The sequence below is a fragment of the Diorhabda sublineata genome, chromosome 10 (genome assembly GCF_026230105.1).
Source record: "Diorhabda sublineata isolate icDioSubl1.1 chromosome 10, icDioSubl1.1, whole genome shotgun sequence".
NCBI classification, from domain to species: domain Eukaryota; kingdom Metazoa; phylum Arthropoda; class Insecta; order Coleoptera; family Chrysomelidae; genus Diorhabda; species Diorhabda sublineata.
The window spans coordinates 15824576-15839805 of record NC_079483.1 but is presented as its reverse complement, the minus strand read 5'-3'; the positions used below and the strand labels follow the sequence as shown (position 1 = coordinate 15839805).

The following is a 15230-nucleotide window of genomic DNA, read 5'->3' as shown; positions in this document are numbered from 1 at the left end:
AACACCTTCTTTCTTTTGAGTTTTCGAACACTTAAATCGGTTGTGTTGGAGAGGAGCTAGGCGCGGACATTCAATGTGGAGTTATGGATTTTTGTAGGTTTTTGGCAATTCTTCTACATTCAAAGATCTATATCTCAGGTTCTAATATAGCTACATAGTTCGTTTTGGTTTAAGAACACTCGCTAAAACACCTTCTTTCTTTTGAGTTTTCGAACACTTAAATCGGTTGTGTTGGAGAGGAGCTAGGCGCGGACATTCAATGTGGAGTTATGGATTTTTGTAGGTTTTTGGCAATTCTTCTACATTCAAAGATCTATATCTCAGGTTCTAATATAGCTACATAGTTCGTTTTGGTTTAAGAACACTCGCTAAAACACCTTCTTTCTTTTGAGTTTTCGAACACTTAAATCGGTTGTGTTGGAGAGGAGCTAGGCGCGGACATTCAATGTGGAGTTATGGATTTTTGTAGGTTTTTGGCAATTCTTCTACATTCAAAGATCTATATCTCAGGTTCTAATATAGCTACATAGTTCGTTTTGGTTTAAGAACACTCGCTAAAACACCTTCTTTCTTTTGAGTTTTCGAACACTTAAATCGGTTGTGTTGGAGAGGAGCTAAGCGCGGACATTCAATGTGGAGTTATGGATTTTTGTAGGTTTTTGGCAATTCTTCTACATTCAAAGATCTATATCTCAGGTTCTAATATAGCTACATAGTTCGTTTTGGTTTAAGAAGAACACTCGCTAAAACACCTTCTTTCTTTTGAGTTTTCGAACACTTAAATCGGTTGTGTTGGAGAGGAGCTAAGCGCGGACATTCAATGTGGAGTTATGGATTTTTGTAAGTTTTTGGCAATTTTTCTACATTCAAAGATCTATATCTCAGGTTTTAATATAGCTACATAGTTCGTTCTTTTCTATTATAATGATTTTTGATACTTATTTAATGGATTCGATGCGAGCGAAGCCGCGGGTAAAAGCTAGTAAGAATTGAAATGAAACCGGCTAAATAAGAGTATTATGATCAATTTATTTGAGATAGATTAAATTGGAAATGGAAGGCACATATTGATTGAAAATCAGATGGTAACTAGATCTAATTATGAAAAATTAGATACAAGAAGTTGAAAACGATTAACAGCAATTCAGGAATATAGAAAAATGGAAGAAGATGGGGTTCATGAGAGATTTCTAGAAGCTTATATGGAAGGAAAAAGCAATGAGGACGATAGAATTCAATACTCACCGGAAATGAGTAAAATAGAACGAAAGAAAAAAAAGTTTTAGTTTTCAAAATAGACAAGAGACGTACTAAAATGTGCTTACCTATATATTAGAGTTCGGGTAAATAAGAGATACCATTTGAACGAATGAGACTGCATTTAATATGTTGTCCACCCTATTTATCTATATATCATTTGGTACAATCGTTTTTTTCAAGTTATTTTGTTCAACTTCTGTATGAGACATTCTAGGGGAAATCCCGAAAGTCCTAAACATTATTTATATTTTGCAATCGCCATTTTTGTGAGGATCCTTTACCACAACAAAATAAAGTTAACTACAACATTTATTTCGATATATTTTTGTAGTTATATGTACAAGAAACAACCTGGAAGTTATGAAACTAACTTTGATAATGGAATTAAACCGTACAAAGGAAATTCAAGTTGTTATAATATTGCATGTCAAACTCTTCAAACCATAAAACATCGCGAAAATTGATTCGTTCTATCATGTCTTCAGCGATTTTAAGACAATTGAAATTGTACAAGAAATATTCATGAGCCTTCCTCATTTATTCTGAAAAAAAAACTATTGACATTATTTAAAGTCTACGCAAACAAAATTATACAAGGTGTTCAGGAAAAAATTCGGAAGTGAGCAGATGACGTGATAATAATACTGTGACCTAAAAGATTCTCATACGATCCCTTGTTTCAGAGTTATAGGCATTTAAAGTTGCAAATTCTGAATTATTATTTAGGTATATTTTCTGAATTATGCATTCGACATTATGAATTTTTAATGGATGATTACGTATGTCCATGTGTGTGTTTGTTTTATTTGATTAGCCTACACTACGTCCGTAGTATATTTATTGTCGTGGTAGAGTATGATTCGTCTTCTGTGATTGGTTTTCCTGATTTTTTCACACTTCTGGGAAACAAATGCTATGTTCAGAATTGATCTTTCTACGTTGCTCTGATAGAACGATTGCGACATGTCCAATATTTCGAAAACAAGCGACTGTTTGCTTCGATGTGGCTCGTCTTGGAAGACCGATACAGTGGATTGTTATTTATTTTCGGGTTCATATGTATAGATCCCTTACTCGACGCTTGTCATGATATTATAGACGCACCACGATTGCGAAATTGAAAAACCAGTGAGAAACGGTAGCTCAAGATGGTGGTTTATCAATAAAAATCGAAGCGAATTGATCGGCGGAAAATATTCGCTATTTAATTCCATTTTTTGACCAAGATGATTGCTTCAAGTATCTGTTACTAACTCAAATATCATTCGTATGACAACACGTTCTGAGTACGTTCACCATTAAAAATTTCAAACATATTCACAGTATTGCCTTATATCAAAACTTGAGTGGCAGCTCTCGTATACGCAAAATGTTAAACAAATCCGTTTCAATTCACGAAAGATGTACTTACGGCTCTCAGTTTGATTTTTCTCGATATCGACTAACTAAAAAGATATATTACATACGATAAGTTTTCAACTCTTCACGTGTCAACCTATCTAACCTACGCACCTTCTTGAAACTCCAAAGATTGGATATTGATTTTATGGGTTGTACATAATTGGTTTACAGCTGTACCGATAGAGTGAAGCATTAATCGTAAGGAAATCGCTGTACACGACACTCCGAAGAGGAAGTGTCGGCAAATTTAAACAACTAACCAAATTTTAGGAAGTTATCAGAAACACTATCGAATATTGCAAGCATTTTCGACGGTTAATTTTCTCCTAGAATGATTAAAGTGAAATATGGAAAGCCATAGGGAGAAAGAAAAACGTTTTTTTTATATTGAACAACTCAATTATTAAGAAGTGTGTAATTGAATTTGAGTTTAATATTTTCGATACAGCTGTGGAAATGAACCAACTAACAAGACTTCTTATAGAATCACTAATGTACATCATAAGTAACGCAGACGAAGTTTATCAAGTGAGATATGACCATTATATACAAGCTCAATACTATACTTTTTCTACGACTATAACAATTTAATTAGATTAAATAGATTAATATCTATGTTGTTGGTCTACTAACTGGTTGAGGTGCTTCATTTATAGTATCTGTATTATTATTTTCGGATTCATCAACGTATCCCTAGGCCACTCAATAGTGAGTCTTCGGCTACCGTAACGTTTTAGCCCAGTTGCTGAGAAAATGTCCAAAGACTCCAAATTCATTAGAGCGTGAGTGTTACAGCTTATAACGACTCTTTTAACGAAGGAATCCTTCTTGGCATATTGAAGCAGGAAACTAAGTGCTAACTAGTAAAAAGAAAAAAGCCACCCGACGAAACAAACATCCTATCGTCCGCTCTGTGTGTTTGAAATATTCGAAATAATCCTGGAGGGTATACTCCATAAAAGATCAGAAGTAATAGTAGAATTTATTAGGAAAAAATCAATACGGTTTTCGAAAAGATCGATCCACACTTGATGCTATTGATCTCTTCGTCAGAGCTACAAAAGGAGCGATATTAAGAGTCAGATTGGAGGGAGGAATTAGTGGTAACGCTTCTCATAAAGAACGCCTCCAAAACAACCAGATGGGTTTGCATTATGGAGGCTCTTCCCAAGATAGTAGGGACAAGACACCTTCAGGAGTTGGTAATCAGCTACTTTACACACAGATTCTTCAAATACGTCATAGAGAATGTCGTCAAGGATTATAAAGCCACTGAAGAGGAACCTGAAGACTCAGTGTTAGTACATCTCCAGTAGAATATCTATGATTGACTTATAAAAATGTACCGGGAAAGGCGGTACAAAACATTGTGTGCTGAGTACCAACTGGAAAAAAGTGGGAGCTGCAAGTCGGGGAGCAAACATCCCAATTATTCATCCGACACCTGGGAGTGACAATTGATGGAAAATACCTGTACAGACTCAAACATGACGACTCCCTGGAGTAGCCAGTCTGTAAAAGTCCAACGACATTGCGGAAGCTATATAGTCAACGGAGACTGCCTAGATAGCAAAAGCACATTCGCCACTGAGGTGTTGAGGAATCCGCTTTTAAGAGAACAAAAGAAGAAAGGAGAAAAATCGAGTGGGAGGATGAGTTGTATAGGTAAATTCTTTCCTCGTGAAGTATTGCCTGACGGAAAATCAGAGCCCAGAGCTAGAGTAGACTTTGTAGTTAGTATGGGGAATGTCCTACACATCAAGTGGAATACCAAACCCTAATGGTATGTAAATAAAAAGCAAAGGTAAACATATAAACACATATTTGATCAATTTTTTGAAAAATTGGAATTAGTGGAAATTGATATTTATGGGATAAAAAAATAAACATATGATAAGAAACTTTTATTGATAGTGATAGAAAAATTATCATCAATTAAGATCAGAAGCAGATACTGACAATCAAGTTGTGGATATTTTTAAATTCCACTTCTTCATTGTACTTACATTTATAAATGGAAACTAGTGAGAGTACCTATCATTATAATTCCGACTGACGATCACGTAACTTTAGGTGTAGTAAAAAGTAATTATTGGGTTCCAAATAAGAACTGTTCGGCGGATGTCGAGGTGGAGAATGATTCGTCTTCTCCGATTGGTTTTTATGATTTTTTCTGACAAACAAATACTGGTCTAACATTTAGAATGGTCTGTTCGACGTTGCTCTAATGGACGAGGGTGACATGTCTGTTTATTCCGAAAAAACAGACGCGACCATTTGCTTCGAAGTGCTTCATGCTTCCTGAGCAACTTTAGTTGGATTCGTCTGTCACGATCTTATAGACGTCTTTTAAAGCATTGCGATTGATCTGTTTTAGCATTTCTTAGCACCAATCGACACGAATTTTTTGTGAGCGATTATCAAATTAGCGGTATCCAACGCGAGCAAATCTTTTTGATAGTAATATTGAGTGGAAATAACACCCAATCGATGTTTTTGTACACAACAGTCGATGTAGCAAAATCGACCACGATTGAATTCAGAAAACCCTCGTAGCTATTCTTGTCTGATAGTGTTTCTGTACCCATGTTAAAAGTAATAATATTTTGGTACTATTTCTGAAAAACACCCATTATACAGTATCTGTCGTGTATATTTACGTAAGCTGAAACTTCTACTGTGATATCAGCAAGAGTTTTCTTGGCAGAGAAAATATCGGCTACAGTTTTGCTGAAAATAAAATTATAATGTAAGTTATATCACATTTTCATCTAGCCCTGCCTTTTTGGGGAGGTGCGGTTAGAATGTAATGAATAATCTGCCACATAATATCTGGCGTAATTAGAGCTCTTGAAAATACAATAAAAGTTGGAGGGTGGTCGATTAACTGTTGATTTAGTAATATGAAAAACATGTTAATGCCATTATAGTAGTTTTTCACGATACAATATGGATATTACAAATCACTACAACTACAACTACATTCTGATACAAAACCTTCAAAATTTATGGATTATTTAGATTTATATAAAAGTACAGAGTATTCATAATTCATAACTTATTAACCAATTACCGCCCAGCAGTCTATTTTGAAAACAGTTTTCTAAGAATTTTTTTTGACCACTTGCTGGTAATGTAACCAGTTTCTACCCTCAATATCGTAAAATAGAGGTAACAAGGGATAGGTATTTCCACTAATTGCACCTGAGTGAGTCATTCCATGTACATACTGTGAATTCTTCCTTAGTGCTAAATCGTAGAGGGAGTGGGTTGCTAGATTTTCAACTGATGAATATTTATTTTATATAGTAAGTATTTTTTCTTTTGGTTTTAGTAACAATACTAAATATATGTTTATGTGCACGGCAAAAATTTGGTCAAAAGTGCATTCAGATATTTGCAAAAATTCCTTCAAATTTTGGTGTCTTCAATCGTCGAAGATATTCCAAATTTATGTATTTTGTGAATTTTTTATTGATACATTTTTGACACTAAAATGTCTCGAACATCCTTGAAGATGTTGGAAGGATCCGTGTACTCGGAAGATATCGAGACCGACAGAATTGCTTTACCTCCCGAAGTTGTTAATCACACCAATGAACAGGATGTGGATGATGGCGATCTGGAAGTTCTCAAAGTCGGTGATATCGGTAGGCATATGGAATTGGATATTTCACATCATTTTGACTCTAGTGACGATAATTTTGATAGTGATAACGATATATCTTTGGCAATGTTCACCCAGTGTACAAACTTCCTAGCAAAGTGCAATGAAAATATAAATAATTTTGTCTAACTGAAAAATAAGTTCCTCCACATTAATGCACTCATCCACTAGATATAAATGGGGAGAAAAACTGAAAAATATGAAAAGGAATCTTGCTAACTTATCTCCAGTTTAAATTTTTGATAACACTATGTACGACATGATCATTGAAGAAACAATTTACTTAAAAACCGCTGCAAAAAATTAGCATCATTTTTCCGTTGAAAAAGATGGTTTAAAAATATTTATTGGATTTTTCCTACTACTGGTCCGACGATGAAGACTTGTACACAACGCTTATCTTGAATTGAAATATATGCTTCAGTTTCAAGATAATGTGAAATCTACCCAGAAAAAAGAAGACAGAAGTTTCAAAATTCATCCACTAATAGAAAATGTAAATATATATTTTCGCAAGTGGAGAATTTTCCATCGTGATTTAGCAATAGATGAAATGATTGTTAGATATTATGGCCACAATGCGTTGAAGTGTTGTTATGGATTAGAGCATGGCCGATGGATATTGCTACAATTTCTCCTTGTACGGTGGAAAAGAGAGCTGCAAGTGGACCTTTAGAAACAAGGTTCATTTCTAACATGCTATCCTTTGTAGAAAATCCCGACAGCCACAATGTCTATTTCACCAACTTTTTCAGTAGCCACTCGTTAGTTTTAAAACTAAACGAAATGGGTTTTCGATCCATCGGGAAAATAGGGAAACAGAATTGAAAAGTGTCCCATTAATGACATTAAATGTCAGTGATGCAGCACAACTAGCGTACGCAAAATCTACTACAACTATTTGTAAGATTCTCCAGGAGCAATTTCTTTACCCATTTCATTACCCAAAAGTACTGTGTACTGATGAAGTTGGTTTCACACGAGACGGTGCAATTCAAAGAAAAACTCAACATTGTTTCTGTGTTGATGTGTGGGCAAGAATTGAGGGTAATAATTTAGTAGGTCCATATTATTTTGATAACAACCTGAATCGTCTGGGATACTTAGAATTTCCTCAAAATTATTTCCCGCCCATGTTACGTGATATTTCTCTAAACATTCACAGAGACATGGAGCTCCTCCCTACTTCCCAAATAATGTAAAAAATCACCTTGATGACATGTTTCCTAATAAGTGGATTGGTCGGGTAGGTTCATTTGCATGGCCACCACATTCCCCTGAATTAAGCACAAGGTATTAATTTTTTAAGGCCTATAACTATACGAGAATTTTTTTTTATGTCACTGCATTATTTTCACGTCATCTACTCATCCCGAATTATTTGCATAAGTCCCGGAACACCCTGTAGATTAAGAAGTATTAATATCTCAATGCCTTCGAAGAATTCCACATGTGGAATCTAGCTCTAGAAGATATTTTATTTCTTTTTTCAAAATATGAGAAATTTTACCTTGCTACATCTTCTGCATTTTCCTTTTTCTGATCTACGATGTACCCAATGATGTTGGTTGGTGGTTTGTTCCCTGTATTGTCGCACACCGACGTCTTTAAATGTCGGTTTACAAGAAAACTTGACCTTGTCAACCAGCACTTTTATACAACTCTGATGGGCAATTATGTTACAAGCCGAACATTTCATTCGAGGACCATGTTTCTGAAAAGAAAAATTGAATTTACCACTTCAATCAATAACCGGAAGCTCTTAAGATTAATGAAATAAAAATATTGTTCCTTTATCAAGATTCGGTTGTACAAAATTTTCGTTTAAAATAGAAATATGTCTTATTAATATGATATAACTGCTGTGTGAAGAATGTTAAGGTTCTTTAAGGGTAATTTGGAATAAGTATTAGCTTATCGCACCTTTTGGTGATCGATCTATGTGCTATAAACGGTTATTTTACCTGATTCCCAAGCTTCCATAAACTAGCTTTATCGTTGTTTTTTAAGATCTTCAAGGAAAACGTCAAAAAAGTCACATAATAGGCCGACAAAATATCCTTTTTCGCATCGATTATGTGTGGTAGAAAGTGAAAAAAATATAATAGTAGGAGGAGTAGTTTGGCTGGTTATACATTTTTTATTGAAATACGATTTCGCGGATTATAGGATTTTGTATTCGATAATATAGACTCAGCGAACGAGAAGCTCAGAAGCTCTTCAGTCTTTCCATATAAACTTTCGTTGGAAGTTGTACGTGAGGCACCCAAACAGATGAGTAGTGCTGTGTTCTAAATAACTTTGACTGAATGCAGAAGAGTTTTTCTAGCAGAGTTGTAGACGTAGTCATGTTTAAATCTTTCGATAAAGTTTAAAATTTTTGGAAATCACGTTTTATGATTAGGATACCTCATACCACACTAACTTTAAATTCTATAATTACATAAATATAATGAAGAATTGTATTATTGTGTCTTTCATGTTTCTGATCCATCTTAAGATTGTTCATTAGTCAGAAGGAAACATTTATCTTCAAAATAATGTAGATTCATCACTTAAGTTAGTTGATAAATGAGCCAAAAGATAGGCTCAACAAGGTCCGCCTTTGGTAAGCTTAATAATGTCTTCAGATTCGAAATCGCTGTTTGGTTCAGAGAAAGGTGTTTGAATAATGATTCTACCTGTGCCTAACATACTGTGTTGGAATTCTAGCCTTAACAAAATGCAGAAATAAATAGAGCGAGCGATGCTTGAATTATTTCTGAGGAATTAAAAATATAACATTACGCAAGATTTAGAATAAAATGTTGACAATTTAAGAACTAAACGGTGAGAAAATTTTAAATTCCTCTTTATAACCCGGAATCTTTTTTAATCCGAATTTATTAACTATTCTAATTTTCTATTTAATACAATTTCGAAATACATTTAAAATAAAATAAAATGAATAAGCTTGAAGTTCCATCGTTGCAAATTAACACGAAATATGTTTGATACTGTACCTAGTTACTACACGAAAATACTTCACAACAGTAACCCTATCTAAAAACGGAGAAAATTTCGAGAAAGTTCGAAGAGAATCTTGATAATTGTATTAACTCTCAAGTTCATTTGAATGTTAGATTTAAACTTTTATTTAAGTATTTTTTGGGATTGTTAACGAGACCCATTATTAAAACTTCTTTAACTCAGTTTGGCATTCAATTTGTTAAAACAATAGGAATCGTAATAATTATAAATTTTCTAATTGGAGTGACTGTTTCTAATGAAGCTTTTAAATTATCTATGACTATCACAATCTATGGATAACTAAGAAAATACTGATAAGTAATGACGGTTTTTACCAACAGAGAACCCCAGCCGCCATAACTTGGATAAACCCTTTGAAATCTTACAACTGGAAATTGCAATCAAACCACAGAATGTACAGCTCCCGGTAATAATAATGTGATATTATTAGAAATATGCCATTACCTTCGAAAAAAAATTTACTACAAATTGTTGGCTAAAAGGTAAATAGTCCAGAGAAAAATGGTGAAAATATAGAATCAGAATTCCATTAAGACACATGGATTTGCGTGAAATTTTGGAATTTAGTTCTATTTATTATTCACTTCAAAATGTACCCTATGCCAATGTGTACAAATTATTGTAAAGGATGGAAACTACCCCTTGTCAAAATTGAATAAAATAAAAGTTAAAGCATTTAGAAACTTAAAAAAAATATTTGTAGGATTAAAATAAAAATCATATCACGTTTTAGATACTATTTATGTTTTTCCATCCCCCAAATGAATAAACACAAATAAAATTATTAAGAAATGAGGTACTACACGTGGTCGTTTTGTTCGATCACATAAATTCCTAAACTGATTTAAGAATTTTCGCGTAAGAGACGCATCAAATGACATTGTAGATAATTGACTCTAAGAATAAATACCCGTTATAGAATAGTTCATAGATTCAACCTTTTCACCTTCAATTAAGGCGAATTTTTTATTCAACACAGCTTCTACATTCAACATCTCCGAAAGCATATTAATACTCATACTCACACGCTATTGATTGGATGAATTGTGATAAATATATATGAATGATAATGTTTCTGATAAAAATTTTCATCAATACGGTCTAATTGTTACAGATAAGTTTACATTTAAAACGTGGAATAGGACAACGTCTGTCGGGTCCGCTAGTTAGATAGTAAATTGCTACGGTCCAAGCATGTAAGGTATTATGATAAATGAATATAGAAAAGGGCGTAATTAATCTCTTGAAATCGCCTATGGGGTGCAATCCCTTCTATTGTTATCATGTTTCACATGGCTTATATCAGATCAGTCATAGACTATGAATGTTGTTTATATGGATCAAGTAGTAATTCAAATTAACAGCAAATAGATGTTGTGCAGTATAAATGCCTTTGAATTTCTGTCGGTGTATTTAAATCGACACCAGTGAATACTTTATTGGCGCAACGAACCTCCTTTATTTTTACGACGGCAATTATTATCTCAGAAATTTTTAATTAAACTCAAAACCCTTAGGGCAGATACAATAAATAATTTATGAAGCATTTCCATGAAATGAAAACCTCCGAAATCGATATTGGAGAATTAAAAACACACTTCCACTGCGGAAGCCTTTAATCAAACCAATGAAATCAATAATATATAAAGAACTTACATAATTTTATTGATATTTAGCATGTAGCTATATTTAGTCCACAAAGTCATAATCCCTAATTCTAGGGAATCTAGTCGAATTAACTCGACCTTAACTAAGTTGGAATTTCTGGAACTGTTAGTGATATTCATACTGAATACACTGTTTATATCACCACTACACCAACACTCACAATTACACTGTCTAACGCGCATTTCGATAACCAAGTTATCGTCTTCAGAAGTTGATGTAGTGGTAGTGTAAACAGTGTATTCAGTATTAACTCAATCTTAATCAAATCTATACTAGCAGAGTTTGTTGACAAGATAATAAAATATACTGTTGAATCTAAGACGAGGGATACAGTTTAATGTGCAGTATACATTCCGAATACAAAGCAATCGTTACAAATCAGATCACCTGATGTATTTATCATATATTCTGTAAGCTATCTTACAGGATCTTTCCGCGTTGAAGTCAAATGAAAGGGTGCAATTTCATCTGGCTCTAGATCTGCACTGTATGCTATTAAAGATTACTCATTTCGAAAGAATTCAATGTCCTGTTTTATGTGACATCAAAACTATATTATTAAATTTAAGTATGACATTTATTTGAGTTATACGTATCCTGGTAGAAACACTGGGATAACGTTCACGATCCTCAAATAACATCTATTTTCAAATTTCACCTCCGAACTACTTTTTTAAATACAAAACTTCGAAATTTCATTCAGTATTACTTAGAGTGAAGGCTGTTTAAGGGAGATACCCCGCCTATCTTGCCATACTGAGTATTATACAATCATCAGCTTGTACCTGTGGTGGTACTTCTTATGCAGATCTCAATCACGTTTTGTTAAAATCTAGCAATCACATTAATAAAGCAGACAACTTGTTAAATAAAAATACCCCCTACCTTTAAACCTCACACACCTTTCAAGCATAGATAAGCATACTTTAGATCTATTAGTAAATTTTATCAAGGATATTAAAATTGAAAAATTTTGTGGTTGATGAATTTGCTTCTAAGTGATTTTCTTTCACACACACATATAGTCTTGTCAATTGAATAATACGTATTGCAAATCGAGGAATTCACAACTTTACTTAGTTTGTATCATAGCATACAACCAATTTTCAGAAAGTAATTTTCTTTATAGATAAAATTATAATTAATATACGTGAGTTGATTCGAAAGGCGGCATAATCTTCCTAAAATTGAGATTCCCACACCTTTCGACATTCTACCTAAATCGAAATCAATTTTTCCCGTGCAATATTCCTTATACCTGATTATTATAATTATAAAGTTATAACTTAAGTTACATTAGGTCCGCCAAAATTAGAGATAATATAGTTCAAAGATATTTTATCTTGACTGCAACAAATATCAGGTACTTGGCTGCGGTATTTTCTCGATAGGTAGTTGGTTATCCTCAACAAAATCTTGTGCACCGTTTTTTTGGTCGCAGAAGTAAACAAATACCTTATGTAACTACTAATTTCGGCATAATTATTGATAACAAAAATATTCCAATAGTAAATGAAGCTGGAATTTCTGGAATCGTTGGCGATATTCATACTGAGCAAACAGTTTATTTATAGAATAATTAAAAGTGGTCAACCTACTTATTTATTCTATACGCTCAGCATCCTCACAATACAAGGAATATCACTCTTTAGAGAGTACCTCAACATCACCAGGCTAACTTTCAAAAAATTTTTTTGTATACCTCAGTTCAAATGGGAAATCGGTTACCGAAAAACTATAAAAAGCTCTCAGTTAATCTTTTTGTGTGTAGATAGAAAAGTATTTACCAAGTAAGCAATAACAGTTCTGGTTCTATTCTAGTTCTATTTGTATTACTTCCCCGCTAATAATTTCCTCCCTTGGTGCTGTGGTATAATGATTATATAGGTACCCCACTAAATAGTGAGGATATTTTCAATTCTGTTCATGTTCAATCCACACTCATGAAAATTTGGTCTAATTTAGAAAGTGATGACAAATATTGTTCGTATGGAAAAAACTATTTTTCACAACTATTTCATGTTTTCTATTATATAAATAACTTTTACACCTAATTATTTCTCGTTCTTTCGAAGTTTCAAGAATCATCTGTTTCAAATTAATTCAGTATATAAGTTAACGTGTTTAGATTGTTACAAACTCGTCCGTGAATATACTAGGAAGCCGGTCCTGTTCGATTATGCTCATAAAACCTAAAGTTTGGTGAATGCACAGGTTATAAAGTGGCATTCTTTTGTACGAAGGCTGCTATAAAAGTTTTGATATGGCAACACTGATGTGATTGTATTAAATCTGACATTGATCTTTTCTGGTGCACGTACTTAGAACGTGTTATCATAGGAGTGCTATTTGAGTGGTTTACAGATACTTCATCTTGATGAAAAAATGGAATTAAATCGCAGACATTTTCGTACGACGATTTTCTGTGCCTAATGAAGTGGATTGAAACAACAGCTGAGTGCCAATCCACTCGTTTCGACTTTTTGTGATAACGTACAATCTCGACACACCGTTCTTCGCTGGTTTTCCGAATTTAATGAAGATCGCACTTCGCTATAGAAGGAGTTTCGTGAATGTCGACGTCCAAAATTGACTGTTGTACTAGAAAACATCGATACCTTGAGATTGAGGCATTAGCTCCAAAAATTTCAATCGCGGTGCTTTAGAAGACGTCTATGAAATCGTGACAAGCGACGAATCATGGATCTCTGAACAACAATCGACGATATTTCAACACGAGCCAAATCCAAGAAAAGTTGTTTGGGCATGAGGCACTTGATCGCCCGTTTTTTCGGAATAACTGGATATGTCGCCACCGTTCTTTTCGAGAAGAATTCTGAATTGTACACCAGCATTCGTTTGGCAGGAGAATCCGAGATATTCAGGGAAACCAATCGCAGAAGACGAATAATTCTCAACAGTCAAAACATCGAATGGATGGGTCATCCGCCATATAGTCCTTGTTTGGCATACAATGATTTCTTCTCATTTCCGTAGATCAAATATAAATTCAAGATTAACGTTTTTCTACACCCGAAGAAACGGTTGATGCGTTTAAATAACATGTTTTACATGTACGTCAATCGAAATGAAAAAAATTATTAAGCAATTGGTTTAGACGCATGTATAAGTGTACTGGTATCAATGAAGAAAATTTTGAGAAACACTAAAGCCATATCCAATTATAAATATTGTGTATGACACCATAAAGTGTAGATGTTTTAAATTTTATCCCACTGCTTCCGAATTTACTGTATACATAAATGTGTGGAGAATTTAAAATGAAAGGGTTATAACTTAGTGAAAATCCTGTTTAAAGAGAGGAAATAACATATTTTGTAATAACTACTTCGGTCATTAAATATAAATCTCACAGAATATGAGATATGATAGGTAAGATTATCCAATTTGCACCACCGTACCGTCTACAGACTCTGCTCAGTTAATCCACGAAATTCAGATGGTTGGAAAGTAATGCCACAAGCAGACATCTACCAATTCTTCCTGACGATACCCAGACGTATGCAAGAATGTATTCGACTATATTTTCCCTAAAGTAAGTTCTAAAAATTGAGTGCGGTAATTAAATTATAGTAAAAAGTATTTTAATGTAATTAATATTCAATTTATATCAACGTATTTTCTCAACATTCCTCGTATTTTTATTGATCAATGATTCCAACAATATCGTATCTAATTCATTTTCTATTGAATGAATCCTTATATATGCTTTGTTGAAACTAGGAATGGTAACGTTCTAAATAAACAATAATATTATGGGAGAAGGAGCCGTGTTTCACGAAAAAGGTTGTTATTGATTGCTTTAACTGGCCTGGAAGTTACGTGGAAGATAGTGTCCCAAGTAAATAATTAATTAATTTCCTTTTCCTACAAATTTTGAATCTGTACCTCTCCTTTATATCGGCTCTTTCGGTTCTAGGAAATAATAGCTTTAAGTTTATTGATTGGGTTGAGAAATTATGGTTGTATACATTGCGTTCGACATAAGACAATAGAGTGGTTACCAGGATCTACGAACCAGTCGTTATAGTCCATTCGTTTATTGTCAAAAGATAAAAATTTGGTTAATCTTCATGAACCGCAGTTTACATATTTTAATCTTTTACCGACGCGCCGCCTTCTGGACATCTGTAATATCTGACGAAAATATGGAAACACTGATTCTGGCGATAGTTGAGCAGCC

General features: G+C 33.7%; 1 protein-coding gene across 6 annotated transcripts in view; it reads right to left on the bottom strand.

Annotated features, from left to right (window-relative positions):
- Positions 1–15230, bottom strand: part of LOC130449353 (eye-specific diacylglycerol kinase) — a 260920-nt gene that overhangs the window by 104516 nt on the left and 141174 nt on the right. For all 6 annotated transcript variants that reach the window (XR_008910435.1, XR_008910436.1, XM_056787124.1 and 3 more), the window contains one exon: positions 7839–8042. Coding sequence is in view for 4 of the 6 variants with exons in the window: in XM_056787124.1 (XP_056643102.1) it covers positions 7839–8042 (204 nt within the window). In the remaining 2 variants the exon portion in view is untranslated. The remainder of the gene's footprint in view (positions 1–7838; positions 8043–15230) is intronic.